Consider the following 16,362-nt stretch of genomic DNA (forward strand, 5'->3'; position numbering starts at 1 on the left):
CGGGGGCAGGCTGGCCAGCCTGGCCAGCCAACCACTCATGGCCCCTCCCCCAGGCTGCTGGCCCCTGATAGGCCCCTCCACCCCATTCAGGGGTGTGGCTGGCCAGCCAACCTCCCATGGCCCCTCCCCTTCCCCAATTGGGGGCAGGGCCAGCCAGCCATTGCCCACAGCCCCTCCCCATAGCCGGCCGCACCCCCAGCCAGCCCCCCTGATTGCCACCCCTGTGGCAGGGCCCACCAGCCAACCTCCCGCCATCTCCTCCTCCTGACAGGCCCGGCCCCAATCCGCCCCAACTGGGACCGGGCTGGCCAGACCACACCCATGCACAAATTTGTGCACTGGGTCTCTAGTAGATAAATAAAATCTGTTATATCTATACAATAGAATATTATTATCCTAAAAAGGAATGAAGTACCAATAATGCTACAACATAAATGAACCTTTAAAGCAGAGGTCCTCAAACTTTTTAAACAGGGGGCCAGTTCACTGTCCCTCAGACATTCCACACATGCGCACTGCGGGCCCGGGACGAGTCGGCTGCTAAGCAGGACAGGCAGCGGCGGCAAAAACACCCGGCGGGCCGGATAAATGTTTTCGGCGGGCCGCATGTGGCCCGCGGGCCATAGTTTGAGGACCCCTGCTTTAAAGTGCCCTGACCAGTGTGGCTTGGTTGGTTGGAGTGTCATCTGTATCGTGGGTTCAATTCTCGGTCAGGGCACATATCTAGGTTGCAGGTTTGATCCCTGGTTGGGGCATATGCAGGAGACATGTGTGTGTATCTCTCTCTCCCTTCCTCCCTCTCTAAATAAATACATGAATAATAACACTGAGTGAAAGAAGGCAGTCACAAAAGACCACATATTGCCCAGCCAGTGTGGTTCAGTGGTTGAGCGTCGACCCATGAACCAGGGGGTCACAGTTCCCCTCCTAGATAGGGTACCTGCCCAGGTAAAGGCTCAATCCCCAGTGTGGGGTGTGCAGGAGGCAACCAATTGATGATTCTCTCTCATCATTGATGTTTCTCTCTCCCTCTCCCTTCCTCCCTCTGAAATCAATAAATAAAAAAAAACTAAAAACAAACATATTAAAAAAAAGAAAAGACCACATATTACATCACTTCCGACCTTCTTTAGCTAGCATGCCATCTTTGCGAGCATATAGGTTAATGAAATAAATCCAAAACCATTCCATTATTATTTCTCCCCCTTTCATCTCCTAGGAAAACTATAACCCACCATTAAATCAGTACAAGCATGTTATCCTAAAAATCAGACACTGTTTAATGCAATTTTCAATTAAGAGAGATTACTTATATCAGGAATTCTACATGGAAACCTTCTGAATAAAAATTAATAAAAATATTTCAACTTAGAAGCTACTAATTAGGTATGTAACGGCACTCAAGCCCTCATAACTTTCCATGGCTTCAGTGTCTTCCCGAGGAGAGGGGGTAGGAATCCTATTAGCTAGAGACTGCAAATACATGTGTGGGCTGCTATTCCTCCTCTGAACAGCCCCTACTAAGTGATCAGAGATGGAATCACAAATAGCACCTGAGGTGAAACTTATCTGTCATTGCCAGACAAGTGATCTAAGCTTCCTTCCCCTTCTAGCATTTTACTGTCTGTGACCTACTTGAAATCAAATACATTTGCAGTGAACAGCTCAGGCACAGATAGAGACAATACACTCAAACTAACTTAAGAGGTTGGAACCTCAAAATACAGAAATTCTTTATCATCTTTAAATGTACAGTGTACTTTTAAAAGGATATGCCACTATTTATACATTCCTCTATTTCAGATGTGAAACTCAGGGGGGGAAAAACAAGTTTAAGTGGAAAAACTTTAAAATACTATCTCTTTCTCAATTTCCAATATAATAGTATTCTTTAATATGAACTACATTCTGATACTCAGGCATACTTGAATATTCCTGAAGAGACGCCTATAAAAAAAAAAATTTCCTGAAAAGCAGATGCATACCCAGTTACAGATTTATATAGAACTCAAAAAGGTGAGCACCTTGACCAATATTTAGACCAGCAGTCGCCAACCTTTCAGACCTCATGGACCACCGGTTGGCGACCACTGCTCCAAAGGTTTCCTTAAACCAGCAGAGCCCAACCTTTCAGACCTCACGGGCCACCAGTAGCCCGCAGACCACCGGTTGGCGACCGCAGATTTAGACAATTACATAATTCTGTCAAAGTGTTATTTCTAGCATCTTTATGTGGCTTCTAAATGTCAAAATGTCAAATGCCCCCAATAAAGCCTTCCCGCTAAATGATCCATTCCAAATTTCCAGTTCTTTCTTGGTCTCTATCAAACTCCCATTCCCTCTACCCAACTTGCAACTGTTATAAAAACATTCTGATTCAAATGGAAAAAAACTTTTTTTTTTTTTTTGCCTTTTTCAGGGAAAAAGTCAGAGTCGGAGGGGTGCAAGAGAAGAGGGAAATAACAGTTGTCTGGCACCATAAAAAAGTGAAAATATGTAAAGAAAGGGAGCTCATTGGCCAAAATATAAAATAAGTGCTTACACAGGCCAAGTATTGTGCTAGGTACAGGAGATATGGTATTCAAGATAAGGCCCACCATTGACAGAGGTTTACTAGCCAGAAAAAATAAGTAATAAAGTGGTATCAAAAAAAGTAGTATCGCCAAACCGGTTTGGCTCAGTGGATAGAGCATCGGCCTGCAGACTGAAAGGTCCCAGGTTCGATTCCGGTCAAGGGCATGTACCTTGGTTGCGGGCACATCCCCAGTAGGAGGTGTGCAGGAGGCGGCTGGTCGATGTTTCTCTCTCATCGATGTTTCTAACTCTCTATTCCTCTCCCTTCCTCTCTGTAAAAAATCAATAAAAAAATTTTTAAAAAGTAAAAAAAAAAAAAAGTAGTATCAAAAGAATACATGACCTGTGACTTGAGTATAGGGAGGAGGACATAACTTAGTCTTAGACATCTGGGAAGGCCTTCAATAGAATACATGACCTGTGACTTGAGTATTGGGAGGACATAACTTAGTCTTAGACATCTGGGAAGGCCTCCTGTGAAGATTAGCCAAGGGCACAGCAACATTTGAGAAAAAACATGACACACTCAAGGAACTAAAAACTAGAGGATACTTTTATAAACAAAGGCAAGAGATGAGTCTAAGAGAACATGGAAGACACTATAAGGGACTCAACTTCATCTCAAAAAGTAACCATCACTGAAGGTGACTTGAGGAGCATAGATGTCCTTCTACAAAAGTCTCTATCAGCCTACCCCACCCACTGGAAAGGTGTTCAAGAAGGGGAGGGTATGAGGAAATAACAAAAAGGGAGAGATGAACGGTACTTCAGAGACTTTGGAGTATATTCAGGCATCTTGGATTAGAGCTGCAATGCTTGGAACATAGATGCTCAATCTTATGCATCAATATCTATTATAAGCAAAAAGGAATTATAGAGATGAAGAGCAATCAAGAGATCAAACATATATTACTGTTGTAACTGAAAAGTCTTATTAAGAACTGATTTTTGTAAAACTAAAAATACAGCTCTTACTAGTTTTTGTCTATTAGCTTTTAAATAAAATTGGTTGGTTGGTAGAGTTTGTTGTTTTTAATTGGGTTCAATTTAAAAGACACTATTCACCTTGTTATACATATATCTAAGCATGAAGTCCAGTAGAAATGATTTCCCTTTACGAAAAGCTCCTGCCACGGATACTACCACTATGTTAAGATCACGAATGTGCTCCTGTAGCAATATCTGCTCCAAAGCTTCTTCATCAAGCTCAAAGTTATGGTCATCTTCATGAGCAAGAACAATCTGTACTGGACATGGTTTCTTCATAACCTCATCAGAGTTTACTAGGTTCTCATCTTCATAATCCTCACCTAGAATTTAAAAAGAGAAAAACATTACTTGAATTCCTGCATTACAAACTTTTTCTAAAGGATCATAACTAAGGCAAAATTTCAATTAACTTCCCATACCACCCCCCCACCCCATCCCCCGCACCACACACACCTTATAACCATCTGCAAATATTTACAAGTGATGGTCAAGTAGAGGTTGGATTTCCCATTCCTTCTATAATAGGACCAAGAATACCAGTAAGATTTCCCACTATATCTACAATAATAAAAGCGTAATATGCTAATTAGACCGGACAGTCGGACTACCTTCCGGACGAAGCCGGGGCTGTGAGGGCCAAGCCCCTTGCACGAATTTCATGCATTGGGTCTCTAGTATACAGATAAGCAGCAATGCTAAGTATGGCTTCTATCTCAATTAAGTCTTTAACAGCTAAATGTGAACAGTAGATGTTGCTGCATTATTCCATAAACGACTTTTGCTACTGTATGCACACAGAAACTAGTTGGGGGTGGGAGGATCAATTGCACCTAATAATTCACAATCTAATTTTCCTTGTAGGTATTGCCTGAAAATTATTCCAAGTTACAAAGATTAAAATATGTATGAAATGTAAACACTTTTCATTCTGAAACTTTAGAGGGCTATGTTAAGGTCCTCAGAAGTCTCCAAAAATGCGACTATGATAAAGCTAACGAGTCCCTAATTTAATTAGAGTGACCCAATAGTACATGATAAAGCAAAGCACGGGATTAATGTTTAGTGCAGCGGTTCTCAACCTGTGGGTCGAGACCCCTTTGGCAGTCCAATGACCCTTTCACAGGGGTCGCCTAAGACCATCCTGCATATCAGATATTTACATTACGATTCATAACAGTAGCAACATTACAGTTATGAAGTAGCAACGAAAATAATTTTATGGTTGGGTCACAACATTGTATTTAAAAGGCCAGAAGGTTGAGAACCACTGGTTTAGTGGAAGATACAAGAAAAATGGTCAGTGAGGTGCACAGTTCTAACTTAGTTTCAGCTACCTCCGGTGTTCTTTTTCACCAAATACCACAGCCACCACCTTCAAAATTACACAGCTCGCCAAAACAGCTACATAAACTCTTCCTTGTCCACCCAGCACACCTGAAGAAAGTAACTCTTGCAGAAGAACTTTACTGAACAATGTATCTCTCTCAACTGAATGGGAGTAAAAAGCCGGGTCAGGCTGTAAGCACAGACGACAAACAGCAAAACTAGTTAAAGCCTAAACTGGCAAAGCCTAAAACTGAAATTGCTTTACTTTCAATACTCTACCCTGCTTTTGTGTCCTTTATTACAATTAGGATTCCCACAATAAGGATCAAAATTCAAATTTCTAACTATAAACACTATGACCAACTCAAAACCAAGGACTGTTGGCAATTAGCTGATGCTAATCATGCAGTTAAAAACCAACCTGGAGTTGTGCTTAGCAAAAATAGATGCACTCGGCTCTCCTTTTTTGTTTGGTACATTTTCTTAAATTTTGGAACTTTTTGCTTTCACTATAATCTCAAAAAAAGTAAATCACCATAATGTCAAAAATGTTTAAGTAAAAATATTGTCACTCTAGAAATAAAGCATGGCACTTTAAAGTCTACAGAAGTGAGGAATAAAAGAATACAAATTATCTTCCAAGTTCAAACTATCATGTTCAACAAAGCACAGTTGTGAAGGACAAGGAAATATAACTGAAGAAAGCATAGACCTCTAGGTCAGTACAATTACCAGTAACCTTGTTAAATGTGACAGACTGACTAACAATGTGGACAACTTGATAGAATGCATATCCGCAAATCCATACAACTGAATCAAAGAGGCCATTTCCTTATAAAGGCACAATCTACAGTCTTCAAATGCTTAAAAACTGAACAGGTGAGCTAGTAAAGGAGTAAGTTTTTAGCTGAAAATATTATTTGAGAAGTTTAGGAAGATAACTGACTGGCTCTGAAATTCAGTGGAAAGTATTAAGTGCCATTACAAATGCACTGTTGCCTGGAAGAGAAGAAATTGCTATTTGAGATCACTGTCAACAAAACAGAATTTCTCAGAAAGTGAATGCATTAGTAAAGCCAAGAAAGAAAAGAGCAATGCAGAATTTCAAAGCAAACTTGATCTGTTAGAATTTCACTCAAAATAGTTCACCAACAAAGCACTTTCAAAGTGGAAAAGCAAGAAATCATTGAAGAAAAATTCTTCTCTAGCATTTGTTACTCACAGTTTTAGAGCATCAACAAGAAAAGTATGAACTAGATAGTCACTCTGGATATAATTCTAAGGTCTTTATCAAAATAATGTATTAGCATTATGTATGTAATGATTACTAGATAATATGTTTATTTGAACATCTAGTTTATATTCCTAATGTTCTTAAAAGACTGTCCAATATTCATTTCTTTTCAAGATCAAGTATGATACAGAATGAAACAGATTTCCTAAATCCAATTCCCAATTAGAAATAACACACACAGGAACCAATTAAGTAGTGTCTAAAGTCCTGCATAAATAGAATCCAGGAAGTCTTCACTCTAGAAATGGGGACTACAAAAAGGCAGCAATGCACCATGATTTTGAAGACTACTAGGTGAAAAACTGATGGGATCCATCAGCGATTTTCAACTTTTTTCATCTCATGGCATACATAAGCTAATTACAAGGTATGTGCAGCACACCAAAAATATATTTTTTTGCTGATCTGACCAAAGAAGGGTATAATTTTGATTCATTCACACCAGATGGCTATTATTGTTGACTGTTGTCATCTTTTATTTGACAATCTAAGAGAAAAGAGGTCAGTGCTCCTGACTAAATAGTCAGGTATTGCATGTTTTACAATTTCCTGCGGCACACCAGTTGTAAATCGCTGCCTTATATACAATTATAGGCACCCAATTATTTAGAAAGTCACTTTGGAGCAAAAAGGGTACTGCGGCTCGGCAAACCGCGGCTCGCAAGCCACATGCGGCTCTTTGGCCCCTTGAGTGTGGTTCTTCCACAAAATACAGGCTCTTCCACAAAATACCGACTTCTGCGCATGGGCCACGAAGTTTCAATCGCACTGTACGTGCGCACCTGCACGTGGTATTTTGTGGAAGAGCCACACTCAAGGGGCCAAAGAGCCGCATGTGGCTCGCATGCCCTGGTTTGCCGACCACGGGGGTAGGTAATTATTACTTTTCTTTTTTGGTAAATCAATCAAAAGTGTGCCTATTTTTTGGTCAGATTGGCAAAAAATACTTTTTTGGTGTGCTGCAGAATTGTAGTAATTAGTTTATGTGTGCCATAAGATGAAAAAGGTTGAAAATCGCTGCTCTAGATCTAACTACAGGGAAGGAAATATAGGAAACACATTCACCACAACCAGAGATGGAGTCAGAAAACTCTAGAATATGGGAAATTCCATGAACAAACAAACCTGAACAAATAATTTGCAAAGCAAAGAGGGGAGAAGGGGGAAGAGTACCTACAGAAGAGAGAATTAAGAGGCTTATCAACCAAATGCAGTGTTTAAGCAAAGCAAATATAAAAAATTTCAAACAAGAAAATATGAACTCAGAATATTTGATATTAAGAAATTATTTTTCTAGTGTGATATGTGCTATGTTTTTTTAACATCTTAATCTTTTAAAGACACAAAATAGTCATACAATCTGCTATTTGCTTCAAAATAATCTAGTGGGAGGCTGGCTATGAGAGACTAAAATAAAGTGGCCATTATACTGACAATAGTTGAATCTGGGAGATGTGTCTACACAGTTTCCTTATATTATTCATTTCTGTACATATTTGAAGATTTCTATTAAAAGAAGGGTGTTTTTGTTAAGTAGGGAGTCTAATAAAGGCTTTATTAGGAGATGAAGCAGATTTAAACGTTTTTAAAAGAGAGATTCAAGCCAGTGCTATTAGAAGTGGAAGAAAGTCTCTAAAATACTTTCTCAGCCTATCTTCTACTTTCACTGCATTTTGGTGATTGGGGGGTGGGGGGGACAGGAGGGTGCATGGAGAATTAAAAAAAAAAGGTTTTCAATATATATAAGACAAGATCAAGTGACTATAAAATTCTGTGACTACCCCACCATTCACCTCAACCCACTTCTCCAGAAATACAGTTCTAAATTCACATTAATTCTTGTCTCCTAATATCTGGAATCAAGAACCCTACTCTAAGAAACTCATTATCAACTGGCTAACTAAAAGAAGGTACTCACTTTTTAGTAGAGAAAATTAAAAGGAATCAGGTTTAAAAATCAAATCCATTAAACATCTTACAAAGAAAACTTTAGGCCCTGGTGGCTTCACTGGTGAATTCTACCAAACATTTAAAGAAGAAATTATACCAATTCTACACAGACTCTTACAGAAAAAAAAGAGAAGGGACCATTTCCCAATTCATTTTATAAAGCCAGTATTATTATTATCCTAATACCAAAAGCAGACAAAGATATTATAAGAAAATAAAACTACAGATCAATATCCCTCATAACAGACATAAAAATCATTCATCAAAATCCAGTATTCAGAATATATAAAGAACTGCTACAACTCAATAAGTACAATTCCATTTTTAAATGGACAAGAGATTTTAACGGAGACTTCAAAGAAGATACATGAATGGCCAGTAAGTTCATGAAAATATATTCAACACCATTAAATGTTAAGAAAATGTCAATTGATAACACAATGAGATACCACTATACCCTCATTAAAATAGCTAAAATTTATAATAAGATTGACAAAAGAGTTTGTGGGAGTAATTGGCACTCACATATATTTCTGGTGAGGGTATAAAATGATACAACCACTTTGAAAAACTTTCTGGCAATACCCTATTTACAGTTAAACATACACTCACCATACAACCAGCAATCACACTCCTATGTACTTAAAAGAGAAATTAAACATATGACAACAAAAGGCTTGAACATAAATGTTCATAGCAGCTTTATTCATAACGTCCATAAACTGGAAACAACTCAAATGTTCATTTACTGGAAAATGAATTAATTGTGTGTTAAATCCATACAATGGATTACTACTTGGCAATGAAATGAATTACTGAAATACACAATGACACAAATAAATCTAAAAAGCATTATACTATGTGAAAGAAGTCACATGCAAAACATTATAGTGTCTGATTCAATTTAGAAACAGCAAATCTACAAGTAACAAAGCAGATTAGTGATTGCCAGGAAAGAAGATAAAGAGAATTGACTACTGCGGACTGAACATTTGTGTACCCCCACCTCCCCAAATTCGTATGTTGAAGCCCTCATCTTCAATGTGATGGTACTTGGAGGTAGTACCTTTGGGGGATAATTAGTTCATGAGGGTGAAACCCTAATGTATGAGATAGAGACTTGGGAGACATGATCTCTCTCCACCATATGAGGATACAGTAAGAAGATAGCCATCTCCAAAACCAGAAAGAGGGCTCTCACCAGAATCTGCTGGCACTTTGATTCTGAACTTCCCAGACTCCATAATTGAGCAGTAAATGTTGCTTAAATCACCCAGTCTATGGTAATTTGTTATAGCAGTCCAAGCTAAGCCAACTAAAACGGAATACAAGGAAACTTTTTGAGATGGAAACGTTCTACATCATGAGTGTGATGGTGGTGGTTCACGCCTTATGCCCTGAGCTATAGGGATGGGTTCAGGTACCTGCTACCCTGAACTGGAATAAGTGCGTTGGAAAATAATAATCTTGTTTCTATTCTTTTTGAATGTATATATAGCTCATATTTATTTCAATGTATAATATTAGAAGTGTTTGGGGTCTTTCTTTGTAAGTTTAGTGATGTTTTATAACCAGAAATGTGCTTGGTGATATTTTATGACCAGAAATCTGCTATGGGAATTTAACTCTTGTTTTTTATCAATTAGCTTATGGTAAACTTAGTTATGCTATATGTAATTTCACTGCAGTTTTAAGAACCCATCAAAATTAAGTAAGAACTTGCTGTACTTAAAATTAAATCTAACATATCACTCACATGGGTTTTGGACATTATGCAGCCAAACTCACCCATTTTAAAGATAAGGAAAACACATGCCTAGACCACTAAAGGGCCAGGTCTTATTAATTTAGTATTATTTCCTCTATAGCAGTGCTTCGCAAACTTTTAACATGCACATGAATGACCTGAGGATCCATGTTCTGATTCAGTAAATCCAGGGTAAAGCCTGAAACTGCAAACTTCTAACTCCAACATGATGCCAACACTGCTGGTCCTCAGGAAATAATAGAGTACCCAGGATCACAATATTTACAGGTGTTTAGTATGTAAATATCATTTTATTTCATTTCATGTAGTTTCAACTGATGTTAAAGTTCCCACAGAAGAAAAAAGTTTAAGCTCAACTATAATCATCCATTCTTCCTGGGAGACCACTAATACTATGACACAACTAACCACTCCATCCTGGCTACCTACTTTAAAAATGTAAATATAAGAAATATTTTAATATGTTGACATGATATATAGCTAGAGTTGAAAACTACTGGTAAGGAATCATTATCAGTCACCTGGGTAAGCTTTTATAGTAGTGCTCAACTTCCCCGCCCGGGCCCCAAATAGGTACTGCCTGGGGTAAGAATGACAAAGACACAAACTTGGACTTCAATAAACTATGTTTTTGAAAGAGAGAAGAAGCTATTAGCCAATCAGTTACTAAAAAAAAAAGGTTTGAACTATTTGCTCCTATAAAATAATGTTATTAAAGAACTCATAAAGTTAAACTTCTCTCATATGAAACTGGAACTACAATGCAAATTGCCAAAATAAAAACTTTATAGACTCCTGCAGAGGAACTATTAACAATGTCAGATATCAGATATGTGGGGGAGAAAGAAGTTTTACACTACCCTCTTTCTAGAGTCTTACAGCTGGTCTATTTAAATTGATTTGAGACAAAAAAAAATTTAATTATATATTGATATGGGAACCCCCACAAACATGACAGGTTCAGAGACAGAAAGTAAAATAAGCGTATATGGCAGCCTGAGCCAAGAAATGAGGTAAGATGCCTTGAGGCTTCAGAGGGGAGAAAGGTCATTGGCAGGATGGTGAAAACGGAAGTTCAGTAAGTAGAAGTTTGCCCTGCCCTATAGATAAGCCATAAAAGGTTATCTCTGGTAATAACTCTTATTGTGGGCAAGGCCCCCAATTCAGATTTTTCTAGGTAATTAAGGAGGGGTAGCGTCTCAACTGCCTTCAGCACAAAATAATTCATTGGCCAAACTGGCACATCTTGGGGAGGCCTATTCTGAGCCCCTTCAGATAACGTCCCCCATTAGCTTTACCCCTTTGACCAACAAGACCATCCTAAATCACCAAGTGTTAAAAATGCTTTTAAAGAGTATATAATGTAGTTCATCTCCTTCGTTCATTACTATCAAGTCAAGAGATAAACAAAAAGTTGTTTTCCTATAAGATTTACATATTATTTTGCACTTGAAATCTGTTTCCATAGTAACCAGCACTGATGCAACAGAATTTCTGCTGTTCCCATTTTAAGAACACTGAATCATAAAAATTCCTTCATGCATTTATCTAAATAGATGAAGACAAATGTAAAATAGATTACAAATATATCAGCTAAAAGTATTTTCCCAAAGCTTATCATCAAATATTAAGTAGTTCTTAAAGAATACATTTGGATATCAGTGTACTTTGAGATAAAAAATATTTTTCAACTTAAATTAATTTTAAATTAGATATTTTAAATGAGGCTGGAGTTTATAAAGCAATTTTGTTGGCTAGTTAAGAGATGCTAAAATGAGTAATGGCTCATGGAACTCTGAGCAACAACACAAATTCAAAAAAATTCTATTTAGGCTCTGCAACTTAAGAGTCCTCATTTAGGTTCTTCTCTATTTTCTTCTAAAGGAAAGTCTTGCAGAAAATCTCACCCAAGTCACCCCAAGACTCTTGCATCTGCTCTTTCTTTGGGGAGTGGGGGTATACTGTTCCCTGGTCCAAATTTTTAAACAATTAGAGTACACAGTAGTGAAACTTATTCAATTTAATTTTTAGGTAACTTTGTTCATATGCTAGAGGAATTCTTACATATATGCACATGAAGAAAGAGACAAGGTCTCTTGTTTCCTGAAGCATTGTTTGTAATCGTAAAAATAAAAACTGGAACCTAAATATCCATGAATAAATAAACCATGAAATAGAGAATTGAAATTATGAATAAGATCTAAATGTGCACACATGGATAAACCTCAAAACCAATGTAAAATGAATAAAAAGTCAAGCCACAAGTACATAGGTTAAACCACTTACTAAAAAAATTTTTTTAATATGCCACAATTCTATGTATTATTTAGGGAAAATATATAGACATTTTACGGAACTATTTAAAAACCAGGAAACATATATATCACTTCAAGAGAGGCATATATCTGTGGGGGAAAGGAAGGAGAGAGATGTTGGGAGAACCCTTCAACTATACAGTAACACTTTATTTCTCTTTAAAAAAAAAGGGATTCTAAACAAACATGGCAAATATTAACAGATCTATGCAATGGACATTTGGGCATCTATTACAGTTTCCTGTCATTTTAGTAAGTTTGAAATATGTTACAATTGTTTTTAATGAAGTATTTTAAACTGCTTCAGAATTTACTTTCACTGAGACTCTTATGACTCTAACTTATGCCAGGTACTGTGACAGGAATCCTCTCAACAACCCTGTGTTTTAACAATTATTCCCATTTCAGAGAGAAGGAAATGCGGATATTCAAACAAGTTTAAAATTTCTTTTTCTTGAAGATTCTACAGCTGAAAGAAGTATATGCATCAAGATTCCTACCTAGGTTTTTATATACCAAACTGTCTTTAAATGTTACAAGACCAACCACTGTTCTCACTCAGGTGGTATAGTCATAGAAAGGAGACTAAATCAGTCCTACTTTTGAATTATGCTTTTCACTTAAATCCCTGATATCAGCTCATCCATTCTTTTTTTTTTTTCCTATTGATTTTTTAGAGAGAGTGGAAGGGAGGGAGAGGAAGAGAGAAGAAAAACATAGATCTGAGACACATCAATTGATTGGTTGCCTAACAAACACACCCTGACCCAGGGCAGGGAAGAACCCAGTTACATGCCCTTGTTTGGGAATCAAACACGAGACCCTTCAATCCACAGGCAAACACTCTAACCACTGAGACAAGCCAGCCAGGGCATCATCCATTCTTGTTGTCAGTAAAAAAATAACAAGTACAGATTATTTGTGGTTTAAAGGGTTTTATTTTGTTTGGGCAAAGTGCATTGGTAAACATCTAGTATTCGAGATTTCTAGATCCTTAAAGTTCTGAGTCATACTGGATTTTGGGACAAAAACTAGAATAACTAAAATAATCAAAACTACAGATACACATAACTCTTCCCTACAGATCAACAGGGAAATATTTTGCTACAGAATGGTCAATTCATCTGTAATTTAACTATACATGGGACTACAACTGAGTTACACTGTCAGTATTTAATTAGGTACAGCCACACAATAAAACTGTGAGTCCTATGCACACTAAAGCTTAAGAACCACCAGGGTGGCTTGTTTAGAATACAGATTCTTGGACTTCTCGTCCAGTGTTGAGACAGCTGATTAGATATGGGGTCCAGTAATCTACCTTTATAACAAACACCACACTGAAAACCACCAAGGTAATTTTGATTCAGGGGACAAAAAGAATACAAGTGTGGGGGGGGGGTATATATAAGTCTTGATTCTCTCAATAAATATTCACTGAACACCTGCTAATATGCAAATCGACCAAATGGTGGAACATCCGGTAGCTATGACACACACTGACTACCAGGGGGCAGACACTCAACACAGGAGCTGGAGCGCCGCTCAGCCAGAAGCCCAGCTGATGGCTGGCGACCATGGTGGTGGTGGCGGAAGCGCTAAGGATGTCCAACCGCTGGCTTAGGCCCCCTCCCCACCACAACTGGACATCCCCTGTGGGATCCTGGACTGCAAGAGGGCACAGTCCGGGCTGAGGGACGCCACCCCACCCCCCTCCAGTGCATGAATTTCGTGCACTGGGCCTCTAATAATAGTATAATATCTCTACATAATATCTCTATATATAATCTTCAAAATCACTTTGTGGGGTAGCAATGAGTTTCCTTGTTTGTATAAAGAATACTGAGTCTCAGATTAAGCAATTTGCAAGAACATAACATTTTAAAGCAGTGGTTCTCAACCTTCCTAATGCCGCGACCCTTTAATACAGTTCCTCACGTTGTGGTGACCCCCAATTTCATTGTTACAAATTGAACATAATTAAAGCATAGTGATTAATCACAAAAACAACATGTAATTATATATGTGTTTTCCGATGGTCTTAGGCGACCCCTGTGAAAGGGTCGTTTGACTCCCAAAGTGGTCGCGACCCACAGGTTGAGAACCGCTGTTTTAAAGTAATCAAATAGGGATACACACCCAGGTCTTTATAATAGTCAAATCCATCATCTTCCAACTGTGCCAACCAAGCAAGTTTGTTGAATAAACTCAAAGCAGAATTCTTACGTGCTCAAGATTTCCAGAAAATTGAAAAAAGTTACCAAAAATATAATTTGTCGCCCAGGCCCATGAACCTGGAGGTCACAGTTCAATTCCCAGTCAGGGCACATGCCCGAGTTGCCAGCTTGATCCCCAGTAGGGGGCGTGCAGGAGGCAGCCAATCGATGTTTCTTTCTCATCCATATTTCTATCTCTCTATCCTTCTCCCTGCCTCTCTCTAAAATCAATAAAAATGTATTTTTTAAAAAGAATCAACCAATAAATGCATAAATAAGTGAACCAACAAACCAATGTTTCTCTCAAATCATTAAAACAAATTTTTAAAAACTACAACTTTTTAACAAAAAAAAGAGGGGTATATCTCTCATCTTTATAACAAATTTTGGCATACAGCTATTTTCCCCATTACTTTCTCCAAAATTTCCTTGTCAAAACATTTATACAGTCACCCATTTGGGAAACAATTCTTTTTCATTCATAAGCTTTATTGAAGGGCAAGTTTTAAGTTGTAGATTTTTAAAATATAAGATGCAGAAGCATTTGGGATCTTGCTCTCTAGCATATGTCATCAGTTTTGGCTCAAATAAACTCTAAATAAATAAATAATGAAATAAAATTTTATTTGCCCATCTTTGGTAAGCTATGCATACAAATATTTATATGTAAGATAAATAAATGTGTAACTCACTAGTTCATATTCACTGACACAATGACTTATACGATGTGTCATGAATAAGTGAGAAAGGTCCCCATCCTACGTACCTCAAGCCAGTAATTAGAGAGCAAGGCACTATGCTAGATACTAGAGATGTACAATTTGCCAATAATAATCCTAACTCCCAAGGTTTGAACACAAACAAGCATAAAAGAACAGCATAAAGAAAATGCTATATTGACTATTTAAATTAGGGTTATCAATGAAGACATCTTGGAGAAGGCTGCAGCCCTCTGAGCCCTGAAAATCAGATTAAGGCTAACCTTAAAAGTTTAGGCTAAGAGTACTGGCATTATCCTGAAGAGAGCAAAGGAAAATTTTGAAGCAGAGGAGTGATAAGATCAAAGCTGTGTTAGAAAGATAAGGTGAAAGTGATGAGTGAGTAAGAAGTGTAATGAGAGTCTAAAAACAGAGAAATCAGATATAAGGCAACTGGAAGAGACTGAGTATAAGGTGAGAAGCACAAAGCGAGGAGGTGACAGTAAATAGAGAAAGTGATGCATGTAAGAGCTAACTAGTTCAACATACTTCTTAGGACTAGGCAACAAATAATACTAAATTACTCCATATTTTTTATGAGACATTCTCTTTCTTATAAGCCTTTATAAAGCAACAATGCATTAAATTTCTATTTTCAAAAATATTTTTGATACAGTGGCTACAAAGTTTTGTAACACAGGGAACAGGAATCCAAAGTCAGAGTAGGTTTCCTTGACTCAGGCAAATAGTTTAAACATTCCCTTTTTGGCCCCCCAAAATTAACTCCATAGTAAGTCAAAAGACATTGAACCCACAAAAGAGCTATTGAAATTTGGGATAACCAGTTAGGAAAGGAGTCACTAAGATTAATAATAACAATGCACACAGGACCCAAGCTTAAATGTAGAATAGGGTTTTCATGACAAATCTCAAATTGGTATCTATCTGCCAAGACTCTGGAAATAAGAAGCTTAAGTTCCATTTTGCCACAACACTCTACCTCAGATGACTTGTTAAAGCAGCAGTTTAAAAAAGGGGGGGTGGGGGGGGGAACTATACACTCAAATCCCAAACTTGGCTCAATAAAGGCAAAATTTGTAAGGAGTAAAAAGAAGGGAAAAGTACCAAAAACAAACGTCCATCCAGCTAGATAAAATGTAACTAATTTGAAAAAACAAAAGGGTAAGGAAGTCAGAAAGTCTCAGCATTCTCCTTTCATCGTTTCTCTAGT

The 16,362-nt window shown here is 37.7% G+C and overlaps 1 protein-coding gene across 3 annotated transcripts in view; it reads right to left on the reverse strand.

Annotated features, from left to right (window-relative positions):
• ATL2 (atlastin GTPase 2) overlaps positions 1-10,124 on the reverse strand; it is a 31,353-nt gene extending 21,229 nt beyond the window's left edge. For all 3 annotated transcript variants that reach the window (XM_014538424.1, XM_014538425.1, XM_014538423.1), the window contains exons 1-2: positions 10,040-10,124; positions 3,640-3,884 (exon numbers count right to left, since the gene is read on the reverse strand). In XM_014538424.1, the coding sequence (XP_014393910.1) occupies positions 3,640-3,884; positions 10,040-10,109 (315 nt within the window). In that variant the 5' untranslated portion in view covers positions 10,110-10,124. The remainder of the gene's footprint in view (positions 1-3,639; positions 3,885-10,039) is intronic.
• Positions 10,125-16,362: the final 6,238 nt, after the last annotated feature.

Source organism: Myotis brandtii, unplaced genomic scaffold (genome assembly GCF_000412655.1).
Source record: "Myotis brandtii unplaced genomic scaffold, ASM41265v1 scaffold191, whole genome shotgun sequence".
Lineage (NCBI taxonomy): Eukaryota > Metazoa > Chordata > Mammalia > Chiroptera > Vespertilionidae > Myotis > Myotis brandtii.